This window comes from Notamacropus eugenii, chromosome 1, assembly GCF_028372415.1.
Source record: "Notamacropus eugenii isolate mMacEug1 chromosome 1, mMacEug1.pri_v2, whole genome shotgun sequence".
NCBI classification, from domain to species: domain Eukaryota; kingdom Metazoa; phylum Chordata; class Mammalia; order Diprotodontia; family Macropodidae; genus Notamacropus; species Notamacropus eugenii.
Window position 1 is genome coordinate 5,377,375 of NC_092872.1, and position 24,685 is coordinate 5,402,059.

Below are 24,685 nucleotides of genomic sequence, written 5' to 3' on the forward strand. Positions count from 1 at the left end.
GCCTTCTTCAGATATTCATTGGAGAGATGCCATAGCTTTCTTATTCTTCTCTATTTTCCCTCATATTTCTTAGAGGACTTTCTCTTCCTTTGTCCCATTGGCTTTTCCAAATAGCCAAGCACTTTATAATTAATTATAAAAACATAAATAATTATAATTTATAATTATAATTAAGGAATCTCAGACTCTGAGGGGTTCATAGGATCATAAATCTACAGCTAGAAAAGACATGAGACCATCTAACCCAACCCTCTCATTTTGCAAATGAGGAAACTAAGTCTCAGTGAAAAGTTATTTATCCAAAGTCACAGGTACCATATAGAAGGATTGGGACTCCTATCTGGGTCTTTTGGCTTTCGATCTTGGGTTCTTTCCATTATTTTCTACTAGCTAGCACTTTTAGGGTGAAAGAGAGGGCTTCCTGACTCTGTCCTGATGCTACTGTCCCTTCCAGCCCCTGCCCCACCTTCTCTCAGGAATTGGGAATAAGTTCAGATGGCACCACTCAGGCAGGCAATGTCAGGCTGACTGACCAGAGCTTCGCCATGGCCCATTCCTCTGAGGGCACTTGAGCTCGGACTATAGACTGACCAATGCCCGTGAGCTCCCTCATGGACCACAGGTCCACACAACACAAGAGAGGAAGGAGAACAGAGACCCAAGACCCACTGTCCCTCTGAGTCCCTTTCCCCTTTACTCACTCTGACCAATACTGTCTCTCCATACCAGGGCCTCCAAATATTTTCTTTGATTCTTTCCTGGATTAGATCACCTCTCTGTGCCTCAGTTTTCCTACCCGTAAAATGAGTAAGGTGGGCTAGATGCTCTCTAAGGGTCAGAGAAACTGGATTCAAATCCACCCTTAGTGTTTACTGTCTGAGTAAAAGACTTTCCTTATCTGTAAAATGAGGGGGTTAGAGTAGGTGGTTCTTGTGGTAACTTTAAGTTCTAAATCTCTGGTCTGGGCAGAGACTCAGGCTACGGAACCTTCCATCCCTACTTCTAGGATCCAAGGATTCTACTTTGACTTCACAAATGCATGCTGGGTACCAAAAAGAAGTTTTAAGGCTTCTTCCAAACTTCTTTAGGAAAGAAAGTTACGGTGAGAACACCTTGATCTGCTGAAAGCCTCCCACCTTCCAAGGGCAGTTCTAGGCCCTTCCTTCCAGAAGCCTTCCCTGACTTTCCTATGACTTGCTACTTTCCCTCCAGGCCTCACAAAGCACTTTATTCCAATGCCTTGAATGCTCCTCCTCCTTTTTATTTTTGGACCAGACCTGTGATTTCGTTTATCAGTGTTGGGGGCTCCTGGTGATAAACTTCTTCCATCAAAGCAGATCTCAGCAATTTGGAGTCTCAAAGAGTTGCCTGGGGCCCTAGGTCTGAGGTGCCAAACATCAGTAGGTAACAAAGGGAAGACCTGATCCCAGATCTCCCTGACTCCCAAGACAGCTCTCTATCCACTATGCAAGGGACTGTCCCTTGACCTTTATTATGTGCTATTGGATATTATCAGGGTCTAGACATACCATTCATTATTGGCATCTTATCCAGCATGGCTCAGTGGAAGGAAAGCTAGATTTGGGTGCCGATCTTGCCCCTGCCACCATGGCTGGCAAATCACTTGTCACATTTGGGCTTCAGGTTTCATTCTGAAATAACAAGACTGGACTAGATTCAATCTAAGGGCCTTTTCAGATCTAAATCCCATGATACTCACCCCCCCTTTTCTAGATTGCACATAGCTCTAAAAGGGCGGGGATTGCTCTAAATTTCTCTGAAAGTTATCACTCTCTGTGCTCAGCATGTGACTACACACAGTAGGGACTTCATAAAGGTTCACTGAATTAAAGTCTGGGCACACACACACACACACACACACACACACACACACACAACCACCACCACCACCACCATTGCCTTCCTTTCTATGATCTGGTTATCCTAAACATTACCTCAGAAGTATCCTCAGCACCTGCTTCTCCTTGCGTCGGTATCCCTCCAGTGCCAGGTATCAGCGATGGCCCTCTGCCTGAGGTGCCCTACTTCCCCGTTTTGCTGACACTGTAACATTTAGCTTCTCTGCCTGCCCTCTCTTCAGGGGGGCAAGTTAATGACCTACCGTAATGCATCAGTGCACCAGGGTAGTGTGTGTGTGTGTGTGTGTGTGTGTGTGTGTGTGTGTGTGTGTGTGTGTGTGTGTGTGTGTGTGTGTGACACAGAGACACAGAGACACAGAGAGACTGAGAGAAGGAGGAAGGGAGGGAGGGACAGAGAGGGACAAAGAGAGAGAGAGAGACAGAGAGAGACTGAGAGAAGGGGGCAGGGAGGGAGGGACAGAGAGGGAGGGACAGAGAGGGACAAAGAGAGAGAGAGACAGAGACAGAGACAGAGAGACAGAGAGAGAGAGACAGAGAGAAGGGGGGAGGGAGGGACAGAGAGAACGCTCTGTTGAAGGAGCCCCCTGGCTGATTCCTCCACACCAGGACTCTGGGCCTTGGAGCTTCCCAGCTGTGTGACACTGTGTATTTTACTTCTCCTCTAAGACTCAGTTTTCTCATCGGATAAGTTTGAATGAGAAGGCCCACCCTCACTAGAACTCACAGGATTATTTCTAAGAGAAACATTTTATGAACCTGAGCCCTAGCCTCAGAGCCAGGGAGATGCGAGTTCAAATTCTCCTTCTGCCCTCCTGGGCTGTGACCTGGAGCATTGTAGGGGCTCCCTACCTCAACAAAACCACAGGTCCAGTTCCTATCCCTAGTGATTGTCCCCTGGTGCTTCTGACATCTCAGGGTGGGGGTTTGTGTGTAAAGGTTTACCAGCCCAGTCTAAACCAATGAGGTGCAGGGAGCAAAAGATAAGGAGATTTTTTTTTCTAGAACTTGGCCCCAGAAGGACCATGGAAGGATACTGGGAAACATTGGGTGTAGAAAGAGCAATGTGAAGGAAGCCGTTTCATGATGCAGTGGAAATAGCACTGAACTGAGGGTCAGAGAGCCCGGGTTCAAAGACCCACATTGGCCTTTACCAGTTGTCTGGCTTTGGACACCATCCAAGCACTACCTTCCACCCTCAGAGACCAAATGGTGCCTGAACAAAGATCCTCTCTGCAACCTTCAGTTTGATTTGATCATTTGCTGAGTGTTCCATGTCTGGTGACTTCACTCAAAGTGAGAACCTGAAAAGACCTTAGCCTAAAAGGACCAGGGTCTCCCGTTGCATCCTGGGCCATCTCCAGTCATCCTGATTGATATCTGGCTGCTGGGCTCTGGAGGAGAAAGTGAAGTTGGTGACCTCACACAGCCCTGCCTCGCTCAAATCCAAGTCAACTGCAAGTCATGTTATCATTCCCTGGTGTCATGGTCCTCTTCAAACACGAAGGACAAACTCACAACACAACCTATGTCTGGTACTGAAGGTACAGAGGAAAAAAACTCAAACAGCCGTTGTCGTCAGGGAGCTTCCTTTCTTTGGGACAAATGGTCATCTAGGTTTGTCTCCGAAGACCTCTAAGGCAGAGCCCATGGCACCATGGGACAGCTCTATCCATAGGAAATGTGTTGGGGGTTTTCTCCCCTTTAAGCTGAAATCTATGCTTGTAATTTGAGCCCAGCTCCTGGTTCTGCTGTCCGGGGCCAAGCAGAATAAACCTCATCCTTTTCCATAAGACAGCCCTTCACATGCTTGAAGACTGCTACCCTGACCCCTTTAAATCCTATTTTCTTCAGGTTAAATGTTCTCCCTTCACTCAATGGCAGGTCAGTCTCCTGGGTCCCAGTGTCCTCATCTATAAAAGGGGGTTGATCTCTCCCACTTCGAATCCTACCTTCCTGTGAGGTTTAGACTCCTGAGGGAGATGGTGGGGGGTTTCTTAAATAAGAGGCCAGCCCCAGGGCTCCTTTCTCTGGACATCTCTGTGCTCATGGGACAGGACTCTTTCAGTGTCCAACTCTCCCTAGGGGCGATGCCTGATCACTGAAGAAATGCTACCAGGGAATCCCAGGGGCTGGGTGGAAGAGAGAGAATGAAAAAGCCACTTTGGGACTTGGAATCATGATTGGACAAGTCTTTCCTTAGCCAGTTTAATCCAGCTCCATATAAGGAAAAAAGTCCTAACAATTCATTTCATCCAAGTGGGATGGGCTCCCTCGAGTTCCACACCAGTGAAGGTCTTTAAGTGGACACTGGCTGACCACTTATCAAAGAGGTTGCAGAGGGAGAGATGGCAGAGAGTCCGAGGATTGACCTAGAAGGAACCTCTGTCATGTGAAATCTAGAAGCATTTATTAATCTTCAGACATATTTGGGGCACTGAGCTGCAAAGAAACACCAAAACATGAAGTGAACCTGCAGACCATCCCCTCATCTTACAGATGAGGAAACTGAGGTCCAGAGAGGTTATAAATGATCTGCCCAAGATCACATAGATTGTACCAAGGTATAGGCAAAATTGGGGGCAGCTAGGTGTCACCATAGTGCATAATAGACTGCTGGTCCTGGAGTCAGGAAGACCCATCTCACTTACTGGCTGTGTGACCCTGGGCAAGTCACTTAGTCTTTTACCTCAGTTTCCTCAACTGTAAAATGAGCTGGAGAAGGAAATGGCCAACTACTCCAGTATCTGCCAAAAAAATCCCCAAAGGAATCACGAAGAGTTGAGTGGGACTGAAAAATGACCAAGCAACAGCACCACAAGTTAAATGAAAGGGGCTGAGGTTCCTTCTAGCCCTGGGTCAATGAATGAACATTTTACAGAGGAGGAAATGAAAGCTCACAGGATGAGGGGCTTGCCCAGGGCCAGGCTGCATCGCAGGGTGGTGAGCTCACCCACAGGGAAGTATTCATGCACATATGATGATAGACAGGGTACAGCCATTTCCCCATTCCCACCAAGGAATACTCCAGAGTCTATAATCAGAACCAGTGTTTATTAGCGCGATCCCATCCACAGGAACTTCCCTGGACCCGTGGCTCAGGCCCCTTGTCTCCCATCTCCCCCCTCCCCTGCAGTCTCCCTGTACAACTATTTACAGCCCCAGGGTGGCCCCCATGGGAGGGGAGAAGGGGTTCTGATCTTCCATCCCAGTATGCCTTAGGCTACCCCCATTGCCACCCTCTTTGGGGCTGGGCTTCCTGGGAGAGTTTTCTTGTAGGGCAGGGAGATGGGGAAAGTCTGTGGTTGACAAATGCTGGCCCAACCAGTAACTGGATTCTCCAAGGTCCCCTCGAAGGAAGGAGTCCAGAAAGGTCATAGGAAGGTTGGCCAACTGGGAGAGGGTCTGCCATGGACTGCCCTTCCTTGTTCCTTCCCCCAATAAATAGAGAATAAATACCCTAAAATGCCCCCTCTTCCCACCAACCCCTTAGCAAGACCCAAGTGAGGGCTCTTTGGGGTCCCAGACTGCTGGCTTACAGGTACAAGGAGGGGCTCTTCCCAGCATTGCCCAGGACCTGTGTCCTGCAGCTCAGCTGGAGGGGGGAGGGCTAGCATAGACTCTCTCCCTTCATTCCCACCACTGCTCTCCTCTGTTCCCTCACCCCTTCAGTTTGCACATAGTCCAGTCCCTATGGCTTCCTCTTCTATCTCCTCCTGGTCCCCCTGCTCTCCTCTCCTGCCTAGAGATGCTTGTCTGGTTTCCTTGCAGGCCATGGATACATCCTCCGTGCTTAGGCCCAGACCCTGGACTCCCCATTCCAGCCCCAGCCCAAAACGCCCACGCCATATTGGCCAATGATCAGCGACCAACCCCATAACCTGACCCCATCCATCCCTCCCTGTCTTTGTGCTCTCCTCCACCAGCCCCCAAAGTGGTTTAGCCCCTTCCTGCCTACACACACCTGCTCTGCCCTGCCCTGCACATGCTCACTCTGGGTGTACTCCTAGAGATCTGGGTCCCAACCTGAGTAGGGAAAGGGGGAGGGGACTGACTCTCTATCTTCAGAATTTTGGTTGCCCCAGTCCCAGCCCAGGCCTACCTATCACCCTTTCCCCTTGATGTGAGGTGGGCAGCTATGGACCAGAGGCTGCTCTGGTACCAGCCATGGTCATACTGCAACTGCTTAGAGACAAATACTTCCCAGGCTTTAGGTCTTCTCACAGCTGACAAGTCCAGGGGATGTTGGCTGGTTGAGGAGCCCGCCATCTTGAGTCCTAGCTGGGGCTCTTGCTTCTTCTGGGCAGACCAGGGCACCCAGATCTTGTCCAAGGTCCTGACTCTCTGCCACAAGATAGGGCTGGGAAAGGGATGGCCCTGGCCTTCCAATCCCAAGGGACTATGTAGGACTTACCAATAAATACTGATAAAAGGAACGTGTGTGTGTATGTGTGTGTGTGTGTGTATGTGTGTGTGTGTGTGTGTGTGGTGTGTGTGTGTGTGGTGTGTGTGTGTGGTGTGTGTGTATGTGTGTGTGTGTGTGTGTATGTGTGTGTGTGTGGTGTGTGTGTGTATGTGTGTGTGTGTGTGTGTGGTGTGTGTGTGTGTGGTGTGTGGTGTGTGTGTGTGTGTGTGTGGTGTGTGTGTATGTGTGTATGTGTGTGTGTGTGTGGTGTGTGTGTGTATGTGTGTGGTGTGTGTGTGTGGTGTGTGTGTGTGTGTGGTGTGTGTGTGTGTCTCTCTTTGTATATATATATATAATATATATAGATATTTATATATATCTTTTTATATTAAAATGGGAGAGGGGGTAATGGCCTCGGGGTGGGGGATGGTGGGAAAATAGAGATGTGACGAGATAGTTTATGGCCCGCCAAGGTTGCAGGGGGCGGGGCAGCAGCAATGGTGGTTTCATGTGTCCGGCTGGTGATTCCGACGGTTTCGAGGCTTTTTCTGGTCTGGAAGCTCAGGGGTCTTGAGCCCCCCAGGGGCCTCTTTGTGGTTTGGGGGCGCATGGCGCCAGTATCCCTGACAGTACTGGTTGATAAGTCCCATTTCGGGCTGGGCCAGGAGCTGGGCCAGTTCCTGGTAGGGGGGTGTAGGGGGCCTGAGGCTGGCTGTTGCAGGGTCAGCCCCAGGAGGCTGCAGGGCAGCAACGGCAGCTCCTGGTGGGAAGAGCACAGCATGGACAGCTTCTCGGCTGAGGACGTGCAGCTGGACACGAGTCACTACATGCTTGAAGTTGTTCTCAGTGGCTGTACAAGTGTAGAGGCCTGCATCGCTCAGCTGAAGGGCCCGTAGCAGCAGGCCAGGCTCGGTCCGCAGCATGCGGTCCTCTGATCGAAGCTGGAGAAATGGAGAGCCAGACCATCACTTACAACCTGCTCCCCCAGGGTCCCTTTTGCAGGGTCCCCTCCATGACCTCCTTCCCTTCCATTTCCCCTTTTCTGAGGACTTTCACCTCCGCCCCCAAGCCTATTAGCCCATCCTAGTTCAGGATTGGACTTCCCTAAAAGGCCAAGGGACATTGGCCTAAAGGCTTTGAGGAGGGAGAAATAAAAACAGCTCAGAATTAACCCCATTTTACAGGTTCAGAAAAGTTAAATAAGTGGGTCCAGGGACACACGGCTAGTCAATGCCAGATAGAAACCCAGATCTTTGGATCAATCACAGGTTATCAGAGTCAGACAGAACGTCTAGTTTAAACTCTTCATTGTACTAGGGAAGAAAGTAGCCTTGCTGGGATTCAAACTACAGTCTTCTGATTCTATGACTGGTGCTCTGTCCTTAACACCCTATGGTCTCTACTTCTGGGGAGGGTACCTCACTTACCTCCTTTCTCCGGTCACTGGCATCTCTTTGGAAAAGCCATTTGATGGTGGCTTGGGGGGATCGGGGTTGACATTCCAGGAAGGCAGCACTGCCCTCAACTCCATACTGCACTGACTCCACTGTGTTCTTATTGACTAAGGAAAGAGGGCCCCAGATAATTGCAGAAAGTTGATTCATTGAAGATCCCACCCTGTGCATCCTTCCCATATACCTCTCATAGGATACATCTTCCTTGGATCAAAAGCCTCAGGCATTTCTTTTTTTCCTCCAGCATACCATTCTACCTTCCTTGCCAGTCTCGTCTCATGAATCCCTCTTCTTCAGTGTGCTCCAGTCATGCTAGACTGTTCCCTCTCACCCAAAAACATGTTCTTCTGTCTCAGTGCCTTTACTCAAACTGCTTCCTATTCCTGGAATGGCCTCTTGTCCACCTCCTCACCCACTGAATTCCTAACCATCCTTTAAAAGCTCATTCAAACACCATTTCCTCCAGGAAGCCTGCCTTGATTCCTACTCTCCTCCACCCCTTCTCCCATTGACCCTGTAATGTTGTGCACTGATGTGGTGTATTCAAAAGAATTTAGAGCAGGGAAAAGCCTTATAAATAATTCTGGCCAAGCATCTTGTCTTACAGATGAAGACGCTGAGGTTCGTTTAAAGCCGAAACCAGGTCTTCTGACTTTGAGGCTGGCTCTCTCCAAAGTAGTTTTATTTTTTCAAAATCAGTAAATCTTATAAGAATTATAGAGAAAGAAGTATGAACCAAACTGCCATGACTTCCTAAAGATTTGAAGTCACTGAACTCAATGGTATGTAAAAGTTGGCTGAGTTAAAGTACATTTTTTGTATATGCAAAAATGTGTATATAAATATGCATATATGTGCATGCATGTGTATATACATATGTGTATGCATGTGTACATATGCATATGTATGTATATATGTATGTGTATATTTACGTGTGTGAATGTGTATACAACATACCTATATACACATGTATATAGCAGATAGACGCTAATAGCCTACACTTCCCTACTGGACCATGAGGATCAAGACGGCAGGGATACACTGAGTCTTAGTTAAACTGTGTCTCTCTCCCTAGGACCCACTCAGTGTAGTGCTCTGCACACAGTAGGCACTTAATACATGTCTGAGACAGCCTTTTGAGATTTCTTTATAATGAGGCATGCCAGTAATTTTCAAAGTCTGGTAGATGGGGTTTCTGCAGAATGAGAGGCATCCAGCTAAGGAACAGATTTGTGGAGGACCCCTGGAGAAGGATGTGAGGACATACTCACCATTGGAATTGAAACCCCTGCACTGACGAATGGGGTTTCCATGGCGGATGTCTTGGCGGCGGCTTCTTCTAAAGGAGAAGAAAGGAGAGACAAGTCCCTTCCCTTGCCCCGATCCTCCATAGCTCCCCTCTGACCCAGGACCCTCCCAGGGCAGGGGCCATGGTGTCTTTTGTCCCTCTCAGCGTCTCTTTCACAGAACAGATGAGGGCCTCTCTAAGGGCAAAGGTCCTCTCCCTGTAAGGTTGTGGGGGCTCCTGCTCAGACCACGCTCGTTTCTCCCCTGTCCCCTCCCCTCCGCCTCTTACCTTTTGGAGGAAGCTGAGTAACGGGAGCAGAATTTGCCATCCCAGGCGCAGTAGGGGTCCCTGGCAAGACAGCAGTCGGCACAGGCAGCCCCGTAGGTGTGGCAGCGATGCAGGCCCAGGTGGGTCACACCCACCGCGGAGGCCACATACAGTTGTTGCTGGGAAGTACCAAGGGCTTGGTCAGAGTCCTGACCCTACCCACACCCCTCAGCAGGTCAGGGATCGCCTCTCCTTGGGGGCAGCCAGGGGACATCATGGAGAGACCCCTGGCCCTGGAGTTCAAGGTTGGTCTTAGATACTTCCTAGCTGGGTGACTGAGCAAGTCACTTAAACCTCTGTCTGCCTCAATTTCCTTGACTGCAAAACGGGAACAGTAATAAGTAGCACTATCCCCTACCTCCCAGGGTCGCTGTGAGAATGAAGTATTTGTAAAGAGCTACATGAATGCTAGCTCTTCCTCCTCCTAAATGTTATTATTAGGCGAGGGCTGTGGAAAAACCCTTCCCATGCTGTTTTCCTTTAGTGGTCCCCTCTGTATATCCGGAGAAGAATCATGGGATTTAAAGCTAGAAGGGACCATAGAGAACCAGGCTTTGCACAGACAGGGAAAGTGAAGCCAAGGCTGGAAGTGGAGACAGAAGGCTTAGGTTCAGTTCTCCACTCTGACACTGAGCGTCTATGTGACCTTGGGCAAGTCCCACAGCCCTCCACTCTCAGTTTCATCTGTAAAATGGGGTTGCCATTCTAAGGTTCCAGACTCAAGTACAAGTCTGGTATCAGGTTCCTACTAGCTGTGTGACCCAGCACAAGTTATCTAACCTCTCCGTGCCTTGGTTTCCCCATCTGTTCATGAATGTGTTAGATACAATGTCCTCCTTAGATCCCTGGCTCTAAGTCCATGATCCTATCATCATCCTTTTCCAGATCCAAATCCTAGAAGCTCATGACTTGCCAAGAGTCCCATGCATAGTACACTTACATCCTGGCTCGGCCTCTATTACCCCCACCCCAAACTCCCTTCCTCTTATACTCTAGGGTGTTGGCTCTAAAAAGCACTGGAGAAAAGAGGCTTGGAAATTCCAAAGGGATAACACTTTGAAATGAGGGAGGGGATAAAGATGGGAAGAGAGGAAGGTGACCCTCTTCGGGAAAACTTTTGAGATCTTTGTCTGTTACAGAGGAAGAGCTCAGGGGGACAGACTCCTGGCTCCAGAGTTGTCTCCTACTCTGTCCTGCCTACTGCTGGAGAGGGAACGGGAAGCAGACCCAGTGAAGTGAGCATTGATGTCTCAGGGACTCACCCGCTTGGAGGAAATGGTCATTGTCTTAATGGGAGCTGGAACCTGGACAGAGAGGTCAAGGTAGGTGGTTAAGAGGGGTGGGGACTCTGGAAATTAGCCCTAGTCCCCCGAGAAATCCTGCCCCTAACCTCTGCCCTTCCCATCCACCTGGACGAGAAGTCAGAGATGTTAGGGAGAACTATAGATGAGCAGACTCAGGGGGCCCATTCTGGGATTCTTCGGTTAGGGTTAGATTTAGGGGTCAGGGCTTGGGAAGGGCTAGTTTGGGAGGCCTGGGGCTTGGAATAGGCTGGGATCAGGTTGGGCTCAGGTGGTTGCTGGGTTAGGGGGAGGTCCGAGGGCAGGGAGATCCCTACCTTGAAAACCTCGACCTCCTCCAGCATCAGCTCCTCTGTCTCCATGTCATCCTTGGGCAGAACGATGACTTTCTGCACGGTACCTCGATCTAGAATGGGGCAGAGGGGCCCTTTAGCAGGTGGGGGGACGAAGGAGGAGCAAGGAAGAGGCCAAAGGAGGGAGGGGTCACCGGCCTCTGTTCCCCATTCCAGTTCGGTGCCCCTAGCCTGGGAAGTGAGAGCTCGGGGCTCGGGAAAGAGAAAGGTCGAGGGAGCTGACCACCCTGTTGTCCCTGGGACGCTAAAGGAGGGGAATTAAGCAGCAGAGAATCCATGCTGGGCCTCCAGCCTAAGGGACAAGGCCCCAAAGACAACAGAATCCAGATCCTTCAGAAAGAATTCACACTAGCAGCCCTGCTCCTTGGGGCCATCCAGGAACCTACATTGAGAGCTAGGTTTTCCTTAGCCCCTCACCCCGCACCATGCATGTCTGTGTACATGTGTCTGCAGAGAAGCTTAGGCACATATGTGTATGTGCATATGGCGGAGGGTAGGTGACCCTGGGTAAGTCATTGAATTGCTGTCTGCCTCAGTTTCCTCAGCTGGAAAGTGAGGATAACAACACTTAGTGCCCAGGTGGTTAGAAGGACCAATTGAGACACTATCTGTCAAGGGCTTAGCGTGGTGCCTGGCACATAGTAGGCATTTAATAAGTATTTCCTTCTCTTCCTCTGTTCCTGAGCATGAGCATGACCACATGTGTGCAAGACTGAGCATGGGCTTGAGAACCCAGCCCTGGGATCTGAGGTTAAAAGCCATGGGCTCAGCCTCTGCCCTTGGCACCAGACGTGTGGCTTTGATCGGGGCCAGATGGAGGGTTTCCTCTGGCTCTGAATTTATGACCTTATCATCTCTGAGCCTCAGTTCCCTCATCTGTATAATGGGGAGGATAATACCTGCAGGATGGACCTTACAGATAATTATTAAAGAGTTCTACAAACTTTAAAAGCCATATAAATGCCAGGAGGTGTTATTATTTATGTCTCAGATATGGGTGTGTGTGAACATATATTTGTACACAGGTGCATGCGTGGGTTTGTGTGTGTTTGCACATGACAGGCCCCGCCTACTACAATTTGGCGCTGGGCCCCTCTGCCAAGCAGACACAACAGCTGCTCCTCAGGGGAGTCTGCCAGGAATTGGGGGTGCCCACTCCCTTTCCCAACTGCCAGGGGGCAGGGCAGCTCCTGAGCCCTAGTTTATGAAATGCTGGGGGGCTGGGAGGGGGGCCTGGGAGGACTTTCTCCTTCTACCTCAAACACTCATGGGAGGATAAAGGGGAGTTGAGATTGTCCTGGGCTTGAGGATGGCCCTGAGAGGGAGGGGCCCTGGGAGCTACCCCTCCCTCACTACAGGCTCTAAGCTCTAGGCAAGCCCCCTCCCTTCTCTATTTTCTCCTTCATAAATTGAGAAGGAAGAAGAATGGTGGTGACTGTGTTCCCAAGGAGCCCCAAGAAGAGAGACTCCCAGCCCCATCCCACCCCATCCCTTCCCCAAGGCAGCCCAGTGTGATGTGAGGGTGCTGGTGGGTGTGGCAGTGGGTACCTGTGCCCAGGAAAAGCACCTCATAGCGCCCGTCGGCCGCATCCACCTGATCCACAGCAATGGTGGTAAAGCGGTAGCGGGCGTTGGTCCTGACCACTAGAGGCCGGCGCTGCAGGGGGTACACTGCGTTGAACATCAGGGGGTGGGTACGCATGAAGTTAATGACTTCGTCTGGGTAATCCTTGGTTGACTTCATGGACGGTGTGAAAGTTCCCCCTGGACACTGGAGTCACCAAACACAGGACCAGTTAGGAGGCTTAAACACCCTGGGTCTACCCCAGCCCTGTAAACTAGCCGGGTTTCCCCAAGGGTACCAGGAATGAGATTCCCACTTGGAACCACCTGTTTTACCCAATCCTGAAGAGGGACGACCCTGAACTTGGGCATCACAGTTGCCCTATCTACTATGAGGGTCTTGGGACATGAGGAGGATTTGGGGCGGGCTGGGGTCAGATTTCCAAGCCAGGGGGATCTGGGATTTAGAATAAGCCAGGATAGGAAGCCTCAGAAGAGGGCTGGGACAGGATCAGATTGGAGACTCTCAAGGTCAGGATTCAGAACCCCTAGCTCCACCTAATGCACACATCCCAGTCCTTCTATCCTGTCAGTTCCCAAGGCACTCCCTATTTCCACCCCATGAACCCACACGAACCCTGTCTTGGAAAGAGACTTGCTTTCAGCCAAGCACCTTCTCCTAGCTCCCTCCCAGACAGGAGGAGTTAGAGCGAGGGTAGGGAGGTGCTGGGCTCACAGCTAGGGAGATGAGAGGGTGGGGGGTCCGGAGGGGCCATGGCAGTTATCATCAGGATCATTCCAAACACACATATGGCACACACAACTCACAGTGCCAGGTCGAGGATAGGGCATCTTGCCCGTAAAAGGCATCCATTGATAGTTGGGTCCCTCCTTATGGGCAAAGGGACCATTGAAGACCATGCGGATATCGGCCATGGAGTACACACAGACTGCAGAGCCCCTGAACACGGAGCTGGAGGAGGGAAGAGTCGGAGGTGGGTGTGGGGCTTGGGTCGAGCCTCCTGCCCTTCTCCTGAGTCACCTTAGTCCCAGAGAGAGAACCCAAGCCCCAGCCCAATGCAGGCCTCACCCTGAGGATGTGAACACAGCATAGATGACAGGGTTCTTCACATCCTGCGTCTGTTGTACAAACACGTCCTCTGTGCAAAGAAGGACATGGGGTGAGGGGGATGATCCTAGGGCTATGGCTGGGCCACCAGATATCCCTCCTGCCTGAGTGTGGGTCACCCCAGCCTCTGACTGGGCTCCTCTCTCCCCCTGCATGGGCACTCACGTAGCTCATCAAAGTGGGTCTCGATGCCATCTGGGCCAGGAACGGAGCAGATGAGCCGTGCCTTCAGGAAAGTGCTCCATTTGTTTACCAGGCAACAGTGACCCCCATCATCATTCTGTGGGAACAAATTGTCCCCTTGCTGTAAGAATCCCCCAAGCCAAGTCACCCCTGAATCTGTCCTAGATCTATGCCATGGCAGTGACCTCCAAGCCTCCCAGAGTGAGCCCCCTACAGAGCCCAACGTGAGAGATGGGGAGCTGTCTGGCCTCTCAAAGAGCCCACACACATGAGGAGTCTCCCCACCACCCTTGTGCCAATGCCATACCAGGCAGATGCGGCCGATTCGGGCATAGACGGCCGGGCTCTGGGGGGCCTCTGTAGACTTTTCTCGGAAGAAGAAATAGAGTTTGTCATCATTCCGCTCGGCGCTGTCCGGGATGAGCTGGGCATGGACAAATGAAGGATCTGGGAGCAGGAGAGGGAGCGGTCAGTCTGAGATATCTATGCAAAATCCACCCCTTCACTCCCCCTGCACACATACTCTGGCCCTTCTCCCTTTGGTAAAGAAGGATCTCTGGGTGCCCTGGCTCCATGCAGCCCCTGGGGCCATCTCACCATTGAGCCAGCGAGAGTTATACTGGTCCGTCCTCATGGCTGTCTGTTTGCCCAGGGTCCGGAAGATGGCTGCATCTGTGCCCATGAAATCTATGTATACACCAGCATATAATTCTTCATCTGCAGAGAAAGGGGGCTCTGTGGGTTACTCACTTCCCCGGTGTCTGGGAGAGCCTGTCAGGGGAGCTCTCACGTCCTGGCACACGGCCTCCAGAGCTTTCCTCTCCCAGGTTTGTCCTGTCCTTGACTTGCCTGCCCAAAGTGCTGCAACACACGCTACCTCCCCATGCCCTTGTGGGCTGGAGTCTGTCTCAGTGGAAGGTGCATTTCCTGGGAGTTCATTGAGTCTCCCAGAAAAGTCACAGAATCATGGGATTTCAGGGTGAATGAATTTTAGAAATCCCCTATTTGAGGTCCAAGGAAGCAGAAAGCGGCTCAGGGTAGGGCCGAGGTCTCCTCCTTTATCCTGTTTACATAATCTGGGTACATGCATGCTGTGTGCCCCTTCCCAGGAGAAGGTAAGCCCCTTGAGGGCAGGGACCCCTTCATTTTTGCCTTTGTATTCTGTCTGCGTAGCTTGGCTCACAGTAGACATTTAATAAATACTTGTTAAATGAACGAATCAGCCTATTAGTTCCTGGTACAGCCTGGCAGTGGACACCTCCCAGGCTGCCCAGGGGGATAGAACAGGGAGGGGGCGGCCACCCTTACCCTGCTGGCTGTTCTCAGGCTTCTCCTATGGGCACTGGGCCTAACAGCTGTTCCCAAATGAATAAAGCCTGGCAGGACATAGCCTGGGAGCTGATGCCAACCCAAGGGGGGAGGTGGTTATGGGCAGGCTGGTCTGGAAGGGGGTGCTCAGACAGACGGACACTATGAGGGAGGTCATTTAGCAGTCACTCAGTCAGTAAGGATGTATTAAGCCCCTACTATGTGCCAGGCACTTTGCTAAGTGCTAGAGATTCAAAGAAGGGCAAAAGACAGTCTGTTTTCTAGGAACTCACACTCTAATGGAAGAGGCCAACTTGCAAACAACACTGTATTAAGAAAATAAGAACAGGATGAATTGGACAGAGTGAACAAAGTAGGATCCGGAAAGGCATTCTGGGTTCTAGGTTCTCAGATTTTAGCTGAGACTTGAAGGAAGTCAAGGGAAGATATCCCTCTTCTCACACCCAGTGATACCAATCCCTTCACCAAATGTCCCAAATCATAGGAAATTGGAGCATTTAGAGCTAGGAGGGGCCATCGGGGTCATGTTATCCAACCCCCTTATTTCACAGATACAGAAATTCTGTTTCACAGGGGAACTGACTTGCTCAAAATCAGACAGTTGGTATGGAGCAGTCAGGGTTTGAACCCTGGTCACAGGAACATAGATTTAGAGGCTGAAGAGCCCTGGGGGTCATAGGGTCAAAGCAGGGACCTTAGGGCTCATCTAGTCCAACCTTATCAATGAAAAAAACTCAAAACTGTAAACCTACAGTGAGGTTAAGTCACTTGTCCAAGGTCACACAGGTAACAACTCAGTGACAGTCAGTATTTGAACTCAGGTCCTCTGACTCCCAAATCCAGAACTCTTGCCACTGAACCAGAGACGACACCTCTCAACACAGTAAGCTCCTCTGATGCTGCCCACTATACCACACGGTCTCTCCCATTCCCAAATCAGAATATTATTCTGAGTTCCTTCCCACCATGGATCCTTTGCATATGGACCATCAGCCAGGTGCACCTTCTCTCTCCCACACCCTCTGCCTTTTTTTGATCCTGCTCTCCTCCTTTAGAACCCAGTTCAGAGTCCCTTTGAGACCCTCCCCAGCCTTCTGATCCTGGTGGAAACCAAAAGAAGCTATGAAGGATCAGGGAAGTTATTCCAGTCCAGGAGGAGGACACTCACTGATCAGGGCAGAGACGCTGTCCACCTTGGGATCGTAGGGACACTTGCCCTTTCCTGACTCCAATTTCTCTGGTTCCAAGTAGAATATATAATCCTGCCAGGGAGAGATGGGGATTCAGAGAGGTCAAGGGAATAGGAGGAAATTCCACATACACCTTCCCCAACTCCCAGCCCCTACCAGTTGTCTTGAGAATTGGAACCATAAGTAAGAAGGATAATTTACATATTTCTAACAATTCAAGTCCGACAAAGTTTTCCCTTCACAATAATCTTGATAGGTAGGTCTTACAAGTACTGCTACCCCCATTTTACACATGAGGAAAACTGAGATCCAGAGAAAAATGCCTTGCCTAAGGTGATCTGAGCTTGAATCCAGGCCTTGAAGCTATAAGTCCACAGCTCTATTGAGTGCACCATAGCTCTGGCTGGGAGAGGCCCTCTGACTAGTCACCAGCCAGTCCTTGATGGCCCAGAATGGATTTTACCCCACCTACCCACTCCCTACTGAACCCCAACAATGAAGGGCTAGTTGTCAAGACAAGAGCTGTGCTAAGGACACACGTGACTTTGGGGAAGGAATCCCTGGGTTCCAGTTCCAGAGAAGGGGGCTGAGTGCTGTCTTTTGGGAGGCACTGCTGGAGCGGGGAGGTTCAGGAAAACTCCAGCAGTCCCACCGCAAGACAACGGCAGGTGGCTGGGGGCCCGTGCCAGTGGGGAGGGATAAAGCTATCTCCCCATTCTCCATTCCCAGGCCTTTTCCTCGGCCTCCCTTTTCCATGACCCCTCAGGCACCCAGAAAAGGCAGACAGAATAACATCGGTCTGGAGCCAGACAGTGGGGAGGGCAGGTCTGTAACCACAATTCTCCTGGGAATTCCCAAGCCAGAGAGAAAACTGGCCTGTGAATTTTCCAGTTCTGCTTGGTACGATGCTCCCATCAGAAGACGGACAACTGAAAGCTGGCTAACCTGACATCTTCCCTGTAACCTCCGAGCTCAGGGCCCCCAAAGAGGTAGCCCAGCCTACTCAATGTCTTCCAGTCCCAGACACTGCTGTGCAAGGTAGGGGTAACCCTACTAGTTGGTTCATGTCTGTCTCCAAGACAAGGGGGAAGGAGGAGCCTAGCTAGGCTGTCTCTTAGAAACTGCCAACCCAGCCAATTCTTGCATGGTAGGAGGGATGGGAGCAGGTACCCTTATCCCTTGTCCTCCCCCAACTCCCAGAACCAAGCTCCAGGCCCTCTACGAAGATCCCGTCTGCACTGACTTATGTTAATAACAGATCAGCTGAGCACAGGCCCAGGGAGAAGAAACCCAAAGGTCTGGGTACTCAGGTGTGGCCTAGCCCAAGTCACTATGGATCCCAGAACCCTGAGATTGCCCCAGGTCGGGGAGAGGGGTTTGTGAGCAGTGCTGGGATCAAGCCCCAGTTAGACAAGGCAGATCAGGAATGAAATGCCACAGACCCAGCCTGGGCCCCAGCAGGGGTGGGAGTGGGGTGCACATTGTGGGGGCAGGGAAGGAAGGGGAGGGTGAAGGAGGTTGCGGCAACAGAGGAGCGGAGAGCAGGCGCCATGGATGGTGATGGGAAAACACACAGGTAACCCTCCCAGACGTTCCACACCCACTTGCACGCACATAAAACCCCTTCCACACACCATGCCGGGCCCCAGCCCCTCAGCACACAACCTTCCCCTCTATGAGCCCCCCCGCCCCGCACACACATACATGTGCACACAGCCAGGACCAGCTCATGGGCACTGCCCCACACAGACCCAGGGTCTCACATCCATCTCGCACACAGACAGTTACGCTTTCACCTATCCACAGTGTACACAGAGCTCTCACCACTTCCAGGCCAACTCTGGCCTGGAGAGAGCCCCAGGGCAGGTATCCTGTTGACTCCAATGAAGGAGGAATATGTGCTGTGGTGTATGTGTGTGTGTGTACATGTGTGTGTGTGTTTGCATGCATGTGTGTGTATGTATGTGTGTTTGCATGCATGTGTGTGTGTGTGCGCAAGTCTTGGGGAAGAGTGTGATATGGGTGTGGTATGTCTGAGATGAGTCCTGTGGGTGCTCCTGACTGACATGGATGTGAACTTGTTCATCTCTCCCCAGGCCTTGGCAGAATGTGGGGGTGTCCTGAAGGGTTCCACCCCTCCCCTGGGTGGGGCCTCTGGAGTGCTCACAGCTCTAGCATGTTGATTTGGGGCTGAAGGTGGGGGCATTTGGGGGTCCTGGGGACAGATACTGGGGCAGTTGGTCAGGAAGGCTGCTTGGAAGGACAACTCCAGGTTGGATGGCCTGGTTAAGGGGTGAGAGGGCACACTTCTATTCTGGGTCTTGAGGGAGAGAAGGGGAACAGGGTGGAAGGAGATGTCCAGGGTCACCCTGGAGGTGGGTCCTGTCTGGTTCGGAATAGCCCCAGTTCTAGGGGTAAGGGAGTCAGAATGCTGGGGCCGGGGAGACTGAGGCCTGGGTCCCACCTGGTGCTGGGTGGCCACAGTTGGGCTGACAGCGGCGGCATCCGTGGCTCTGGTGCCCCGGCCTCTGGCCTGAAGGGTGTGTGTCAGCTCCACGGCCTGAGAAGAAGGACAGTCAGGTTAGCCCTGGGGCTTGCCCACTGGGAAGGGGAGGCCACTGTAGGTGGACCAGTCGCCCCATTGGAGCACGAACATGTGATCATGCATACTCTCCTACAGACACACTCTTGCCCTTCAGTACACATACACATATACTCTGTCTCTCTCTCTCTCTCTCACACACACATACACATATACACACTCTTTCTGTCTCTCGCTCTCTCTCTCTCTCTCTCACACACACAGCAGCTCAGGACCCTACTCAGTCAGAGGAACACTCCAGCTCAGCATATACAAACTCCACTCCACACTGTGGGTGTCTTACAAACTCCCCTCAGTCCCAAGTCTTGTCCACACTCACTGGCCCAGCAGCAATCAACCGTCATCACACAAGTCCCACTAGGAAGACGCCTAGCTACATGGGTTTCCCCTGGGAGAACACATGTGGCCCAACCAAGAACATGCCTGTTCACACATGTTCCCTGGGAGAGTCCCCATGGAGAGCACACACATGTCCCATGACACACAGGAGCCACAGGCCCCACCCGAGCCCAGATGGAGATGGAAGAAAGCAGAAGCAGAGGGTGAGGAGAGACAAAAACGGCAGGTGTTGGGAGAAGGGAGATGAGGCATCCCAGGGTTCCCTCTCCCAAAGACCCCCCTCACAAACTGACATGAATATTGATGAGCTCATCTGCATTGAAAGAGAGTAGTTGTTTTAGGTAAATTTCTTTATCTACCTCCAACTCACAACAGTTGGTGAGGAGTGAAGTAGCTCACACAGGGAAACTGAGGCACAGTAGATCCAATATCCCCTCCCTCCAGCCAATTGGAGGTAACAGCAAAGGAAAAAACCCACAATTCCAGCTTCCCAACCCACCACTCCACTCCCCACATCCTCTGACATCTTTCCTACTGTTGATCCATCTGTCTCAGGGCTTATTGAGATACCTCCCTCTCCTCCAAGGTCTGAAGCAGGATCACCTGGCCCCTAGGGTGGCACTGAATCAGCTTGGAACAGTCCCTAGAATCGGGGGCCCCACAAACCTCCCTGGCAGTCACAGAGGAAGAGGTGGTAGGGACATGGGAATGCTACCCAGCCCTCATCCAGCCCAGGAGCACCCAGAGAAACCTAACATGGATCAGAAGGGGCAGAGCTGGGCTAGGATTCAAGGGGTCTGGGGAATTCTGGGCAGTCCCAGGGCCACACTTGGGGAAGTGGGAGGGGAGAAAGGAGGAGTCAAGGAAAAGATGTTCAAGGGGTCTAGACTTTTGAGGTCAGGACTCAAAGGGTCAAGTGCCAAGAGTCAGGGGTCAGAGGCTGGGGGTTCAGACCCTGGGCTATACCTGTGCCTTGCGCCCTCGATTGACATAGGTACACACAGGATTGTAGGCACCTGTCCCACACACATACAGATGTGTCCGATTCCAGGGCTGGATGAGTCGAATGAAGTTCCCACATTCCCCCTGATGGAGGCAAGAAGAGGATTCTGTAAAGTCCCCTCCCCGCCCTCTTCCCCAGCTCCTCCCTGCTTTCCTCTCACCCCCTTGGCGCTCCCAGACTCCAAAATGCGAGGGCTGGAAGAGATCTCAGAGATCTAGTTCAACACTGTCATTTTATAGAAGGGGAAACTGAGTCCCAGAGAGAGGAAATGGATTGCCCACGGTAACAGAGTAGTGAGGCCAGTGTTGACAGCTAGATCTGCTGACTTTGGGGCTGTTGGATAAACTGGGGCTAAGAGGAGGTACAGAAGGGACTCCTGGAGAGAGTTATGGCAGCCTCCTGCCCCTTGGTCAGAGGGGTGCTTTCCAAGGGAGTGTGTCAGCTCTGGTGCCACAGCCTCAGAGGCATTGACAGGTGATTGTTGACTGGGTGGGGACAGTTCTCAGGGGCTCCCTGGTTTCAAAACTAGCATTCAGTCATGGGATATTCAATGACTGGCTAATTTGGGGGTTAGGAAGATGGGGCACTATTCAGGGTTTAGGGGCTGTGAGACTGGGGTGCTAGGCATTGAAGTCAGTAGACTGCGAGTCTGCGGTCTGTGAGATTCAGGGGCCAAGGGCTCTGGGCTTCACAGCTTCAGGGATGGTCCGGGACCCACATCTCCTCCCTCCTTGGGTCACCAACCCTCCCCACACTCACATTACTGTTCCTCCCTGAGAGGATACATTCCTCGATCCTCTGAGGGGAAGCTGCCCAATGGATCTGCCAGGGAAGGGGGAGAGCAAAGATCAGAGCAGGATCCTAATACTCTCATTACTCCCACCCCCAATTCGGAGACCCCCCAGTCAAGCACCCTGTCATGAAGCAGGAGGCTGGGGATGGGTATCGGATCAGGCATAAAGAAATTCCTCCCTCTCTCCCCTTCCCCCCACCCATACCCAACACACACACTCAGGTTGATGGCACTGTGTTGGTGTCAATATCCCAGCTACACACTGTCTTCAGCCAGCTATTTGTTTATCTTGGACATGGTACTTGTAATTCCGCCAGGCCACAAGTCCTTAAGGGCAGAGGTGTGGAGGGGTGTGTGTGTGTTTTCCAGGTATTTGGGAGGTACAAGGCCAGAGCTTCAAGCATCTGTCCCAGGGAGGTAGCTCTGAGGGAAGTCCTGTTGCTGTCTCCCACTCCGCCCCCTCCTGCCTGGCTCTTACGATGAGGGGCTCTCTGTTGATGTCATGGAGATCCAAGGACAGGATGTAATCCTTGCTGCCCACATACATCCGGTCATGGTCTTCATCCTTTAGCAGGATCCGATAATCTGTTGTGTTCAGCAGGAAATTGAAGAAATGAGCAGTACCCGTGGCCTTCAGCTCTGCAAGACACAGAACAGGGAGGGGGCTGGTCACTAGGAGTGGGGTGGAAAAAGTGGAGGTGGAGCCCTAGGGCTAGCTACCTTCCCCCCGCCCACCCCCAAGCTCGAGGATTCCTGCTCCTAAACCTGCCAAGAATCAAATCCTCTGGAAAATCAACCACAGCAGGGGGCTGGGAGAGGGCCTGAGAACACACAAGGCATTTCATCAATGTTTAGTTGAATTCAGAGTTGTAACCGGGAACCTTGGTTTGCTGTTGCCGAGTCACTTCAGTCGTGTCCGACTCTCTGTGACCTCATTTGGGATGTTCCCGGCAAAGATACTGGAGTGGTTTGCCATTTTTTCTCCCAATCATTTTACAGATGAGGAAACTGAGCCAAACAGGGTTAAGGGGACTTGTCCCAGGGTCAGACATCTCGTAAGTGTCTGAGGCTAGATTTGAACTCAGTCAAATGAGTCTTCCTGACTCCAGGCCTAGAGCTCTGCCCACTGTACCACTTAGCCATCTTGGTACTTGGGGCAAATTCATTTGGGTGGTGTAGGGGAAGCAATTCCCCAAAGAGGCTATCTAGCCCGTGACCCTTCAAGAGTTGGAGAAAGCAAGCGGGCCTTGGGAAAGACGACATCACCATGATGAGGATGAGGATGCTAGCTGACGTCACTTTAAGGCTGATCTCATTGGAGCCTTGCAACAATTATTATCATTCAACGGTTATTATTATCATCTCCATTTTACAGATGAGGAAATCAAGGCTGTGAGTTATATCCACTTGTCTACATAGCTAGTCAGCGTTTGAGGCGTGATTCAAACTCAGGCCTTTCGGATTCCAAGTCTAACAACGTCCACTATGCCGCCTAGCTGACTGAACCATGGGTACATTCATGGGGAAGAACTGACATGGACTCTGCTTTCTTGACCTCCGGGGACCTCAGGCAAGGATGCCTTTCCTTCTCCCACTCCTCTCCCATTGGGATGTGGGCTATCAGAAGACCCAGAGGCTCCAGGTGCAGGGTCTGGAGCCTCCAGACCAGTAGGGATGACAGGGACCACCAGGACAAAAGCCTCAGCTGTCCCGTTCTAGTTACTCTTTTAGTTCAGCTGAAGCAGCTGGAGTCAAAGGTCCAAGGCACCAGATGCTTTTCCAGTCTTAGGGCCTGAGGGAGCCTGCCACCCTCATAACTGGATCCAGGCCCTGGTGCTTTCGGTATCAGGGAGAGAACAGTGTGCACCTCTCCCCACCTTCTAGGCCTAGCCACCTCAAGGCTGACCCAGGTAACTGTTAAGAAGCCCTTTCATCCTATTCTTTCCCAAGTAATGGGGCCAAGGTTCCTGGGGACCACCCGAATTCCCCTCTTGCCCCTTTGTCCTCAGCTAGGAGTCACCCAGACTCTCCTGAGGATAGTGAGTGTAATGAGGCTGTGGCGCCGGGGCCAGGCTGGGGAGAAGGAAGCTGGGCTGGGCAGGGCCACACCTCTGGGCCAAATCCTTGATTCATCAGCCAGCACCCCAGAAATCCAGCTCCTGGAAATTCAGGATAAAAGGCCTGAGGATCCCCGCCCCAACCTAGCAGCTGCATCAAAGGTCTTTATGGGCATTCAGGGGTTAAAAGAGCAGCCAGTCCTATGCCTAATGCTCCATCACACACATTACAAGTCAAAGCACCACAAGATTTAGGGCTGAGAAAATTTAGTCCAATCTCCTCATTTTGCAGATGAGAAAACTGAGGCCCAGGGAGGTGAAATCCCACCCTCCCCTCTCCCCTCCCCCCAAACACAACAGGGCAAACTGGGCCATGGGAGAAGAAAGAGACCCTGGAAAGAATCCAGGAACCCTGACCCAATCTTTCTACTCTTAGATAAGACCTCTCTGGATCCAGAACGGCCCTCAATAGTCCTAGTGGGCATTGGGAATTGGTGAAGGGGGTGATCTGGTGGGGGAGATGTGTAAATATTGCATGAGGGTGGGGGAGCACTTGGCGGGGAGGGCAGAGGAAATGAGCCCTGGACGTTTGCCTGGGGCTCCAGGCTCCAGGGTCTGGCCACCTGAGCCAAGGGCATCTATTTCAGAATTGTGAAGTCCCCAAAGGCTGACTCCAATGGACTTGGGGAACAGTGGACAGCACCGGGACACCAGGGAGCATCTTTCTGCCCCTTTGGGAACCAGTAAACCTGCTGGCTGCCCAGCACTGGTCAAGGAGCCCAGCGATGCCTAAGGCTCCCACATGCTTGGCTTATGCCTTACTTCCCAATCACTCAATAAGCATTTATTAATTATTTCCTATGTGCTAGGGCACGGGGCTAAGCCCTGCAAATACAAAGAGGCAAAGGATAATCCCTGTCCTCGAGGGCCTTACAATCTAACGTAACAAGCAAATCAATAAGTACACACAAGCTGTAGGCCACACGTCCTTTCTGGGTGCCCTGGATGGCATGGAGTGCCAATGGGTGTCTCGTCTCTCCTCCTTTCCCTGAGTCTCTCCTACACCTAGCAGGTAGCTGGCACCCACAAGCTGCCCTCACTGGCTGGTTGGTTCCAGTTCCTCCCCTCCACATCCCCATAACCCCCCTCATCTCCCTCCATTCTCCTCCAACATGCTGCCAGACCTGTTTCCACAGCAGGTGAGCTATGACTTCCCCCACCACTAGCACCCCAAGGACCACCTCCCTCCTGTGCCTTCCCCCCATTCCAGAGTCCGGTCTAACAACTCCAACCTGTTCTTCACCCAGACTTTTGGGGTAGGGCAGGCAGATGCCCAACTATTAGGTCCCCAAGGCAGGGGAACTGCCTTTTTCTTGGCCTGCCCCCCTAAGCTGGGGCTTCTTCCCAAGCCCTCTTTCACGCCTGGTGCTGAGTTCTGAGGAAGAACTTCTTAGCCCAGTTTGGCCAAGACTAAAGGGTGGAGGCCTCAGCC

At 51.7% G+C, this 24,685-nt stretch overlaps 1 protein-coding gene across 2 annotated transcripts in view; it reads right to left on the reverse strand.

The window, feature by feature from the left end:
* Positions 1–4,912: 4,912 nt before the first annotated feature.
* SEMA3F (semaphorin 3F) overlaps positions 4,913–24,685 on the reverse strand; it is a 61,173-nt gene continuing 41,400 nt past the window's right edge. The window contains exons 3-19 of one of the 2 annotated variants that reach the window (XM_072650670.1): positions 21,615–21,775; positions 21,103–21,165; positions 20,307–20,426; positions 18,864–18,959; positions 16,378–16,471; positions 14,478–14,597; positions 14,188–14,327; positions 13,863–13,977; positions 13,659–13,728; positions 13,397–13,541; positions 12,554–12,776; positions 10,970–11,058; positions 10,614–10,655; positions 9,313–9,470; positions 9,008–9,075; positions 7,710–7,843; positions 4,913–7,223 (exon numbers count right to left, since the gene is read on the reverse strand). In XM_072650670.1, the coding sequence (XP_072506771.1) occupies positions 6,789–7,223; positions 7,710–7,843; positions 9,008–9,075; positions 9,313–9,470; positions 10,614–10,655; positions 10,970–11,058; positions 12,554–12,776; positions 13,397–13,541; positions 13,659–13,728; positions 13,863–13,977; positions 14,188–14,327; positions 14,478–14,597; positions 16,378–16,471; positions 18,864–18,959; positions 20,307–20,426; positions 21,103–21,165; positions 21,615–21,775 (2,273 nt within the window). In that variant the 3' untranslated portion in view covers positions 4,913–6,788. The remainder of the gene's footprint in view (positions 7,224–7,709; positions 7,844–9,007; positions 9,076–9,312; positions 9,471–10,613; positions 10,656–10,969; positions 11,059–12,553; positions 12,777–13,396; positions 13,542–13,658; positions 13,729–13,862; positions 13,978–14,187; positions 14,328–14,477; positions 14,598–16,377; positions 16,472–18,863; positions 18,960–20,306; positions 20,427–21,102; positions 21,166–21,614; positions 21,776–24,685) is intronic. The other variant, XM_072650669.1, reaches the window with a different exon arrangement.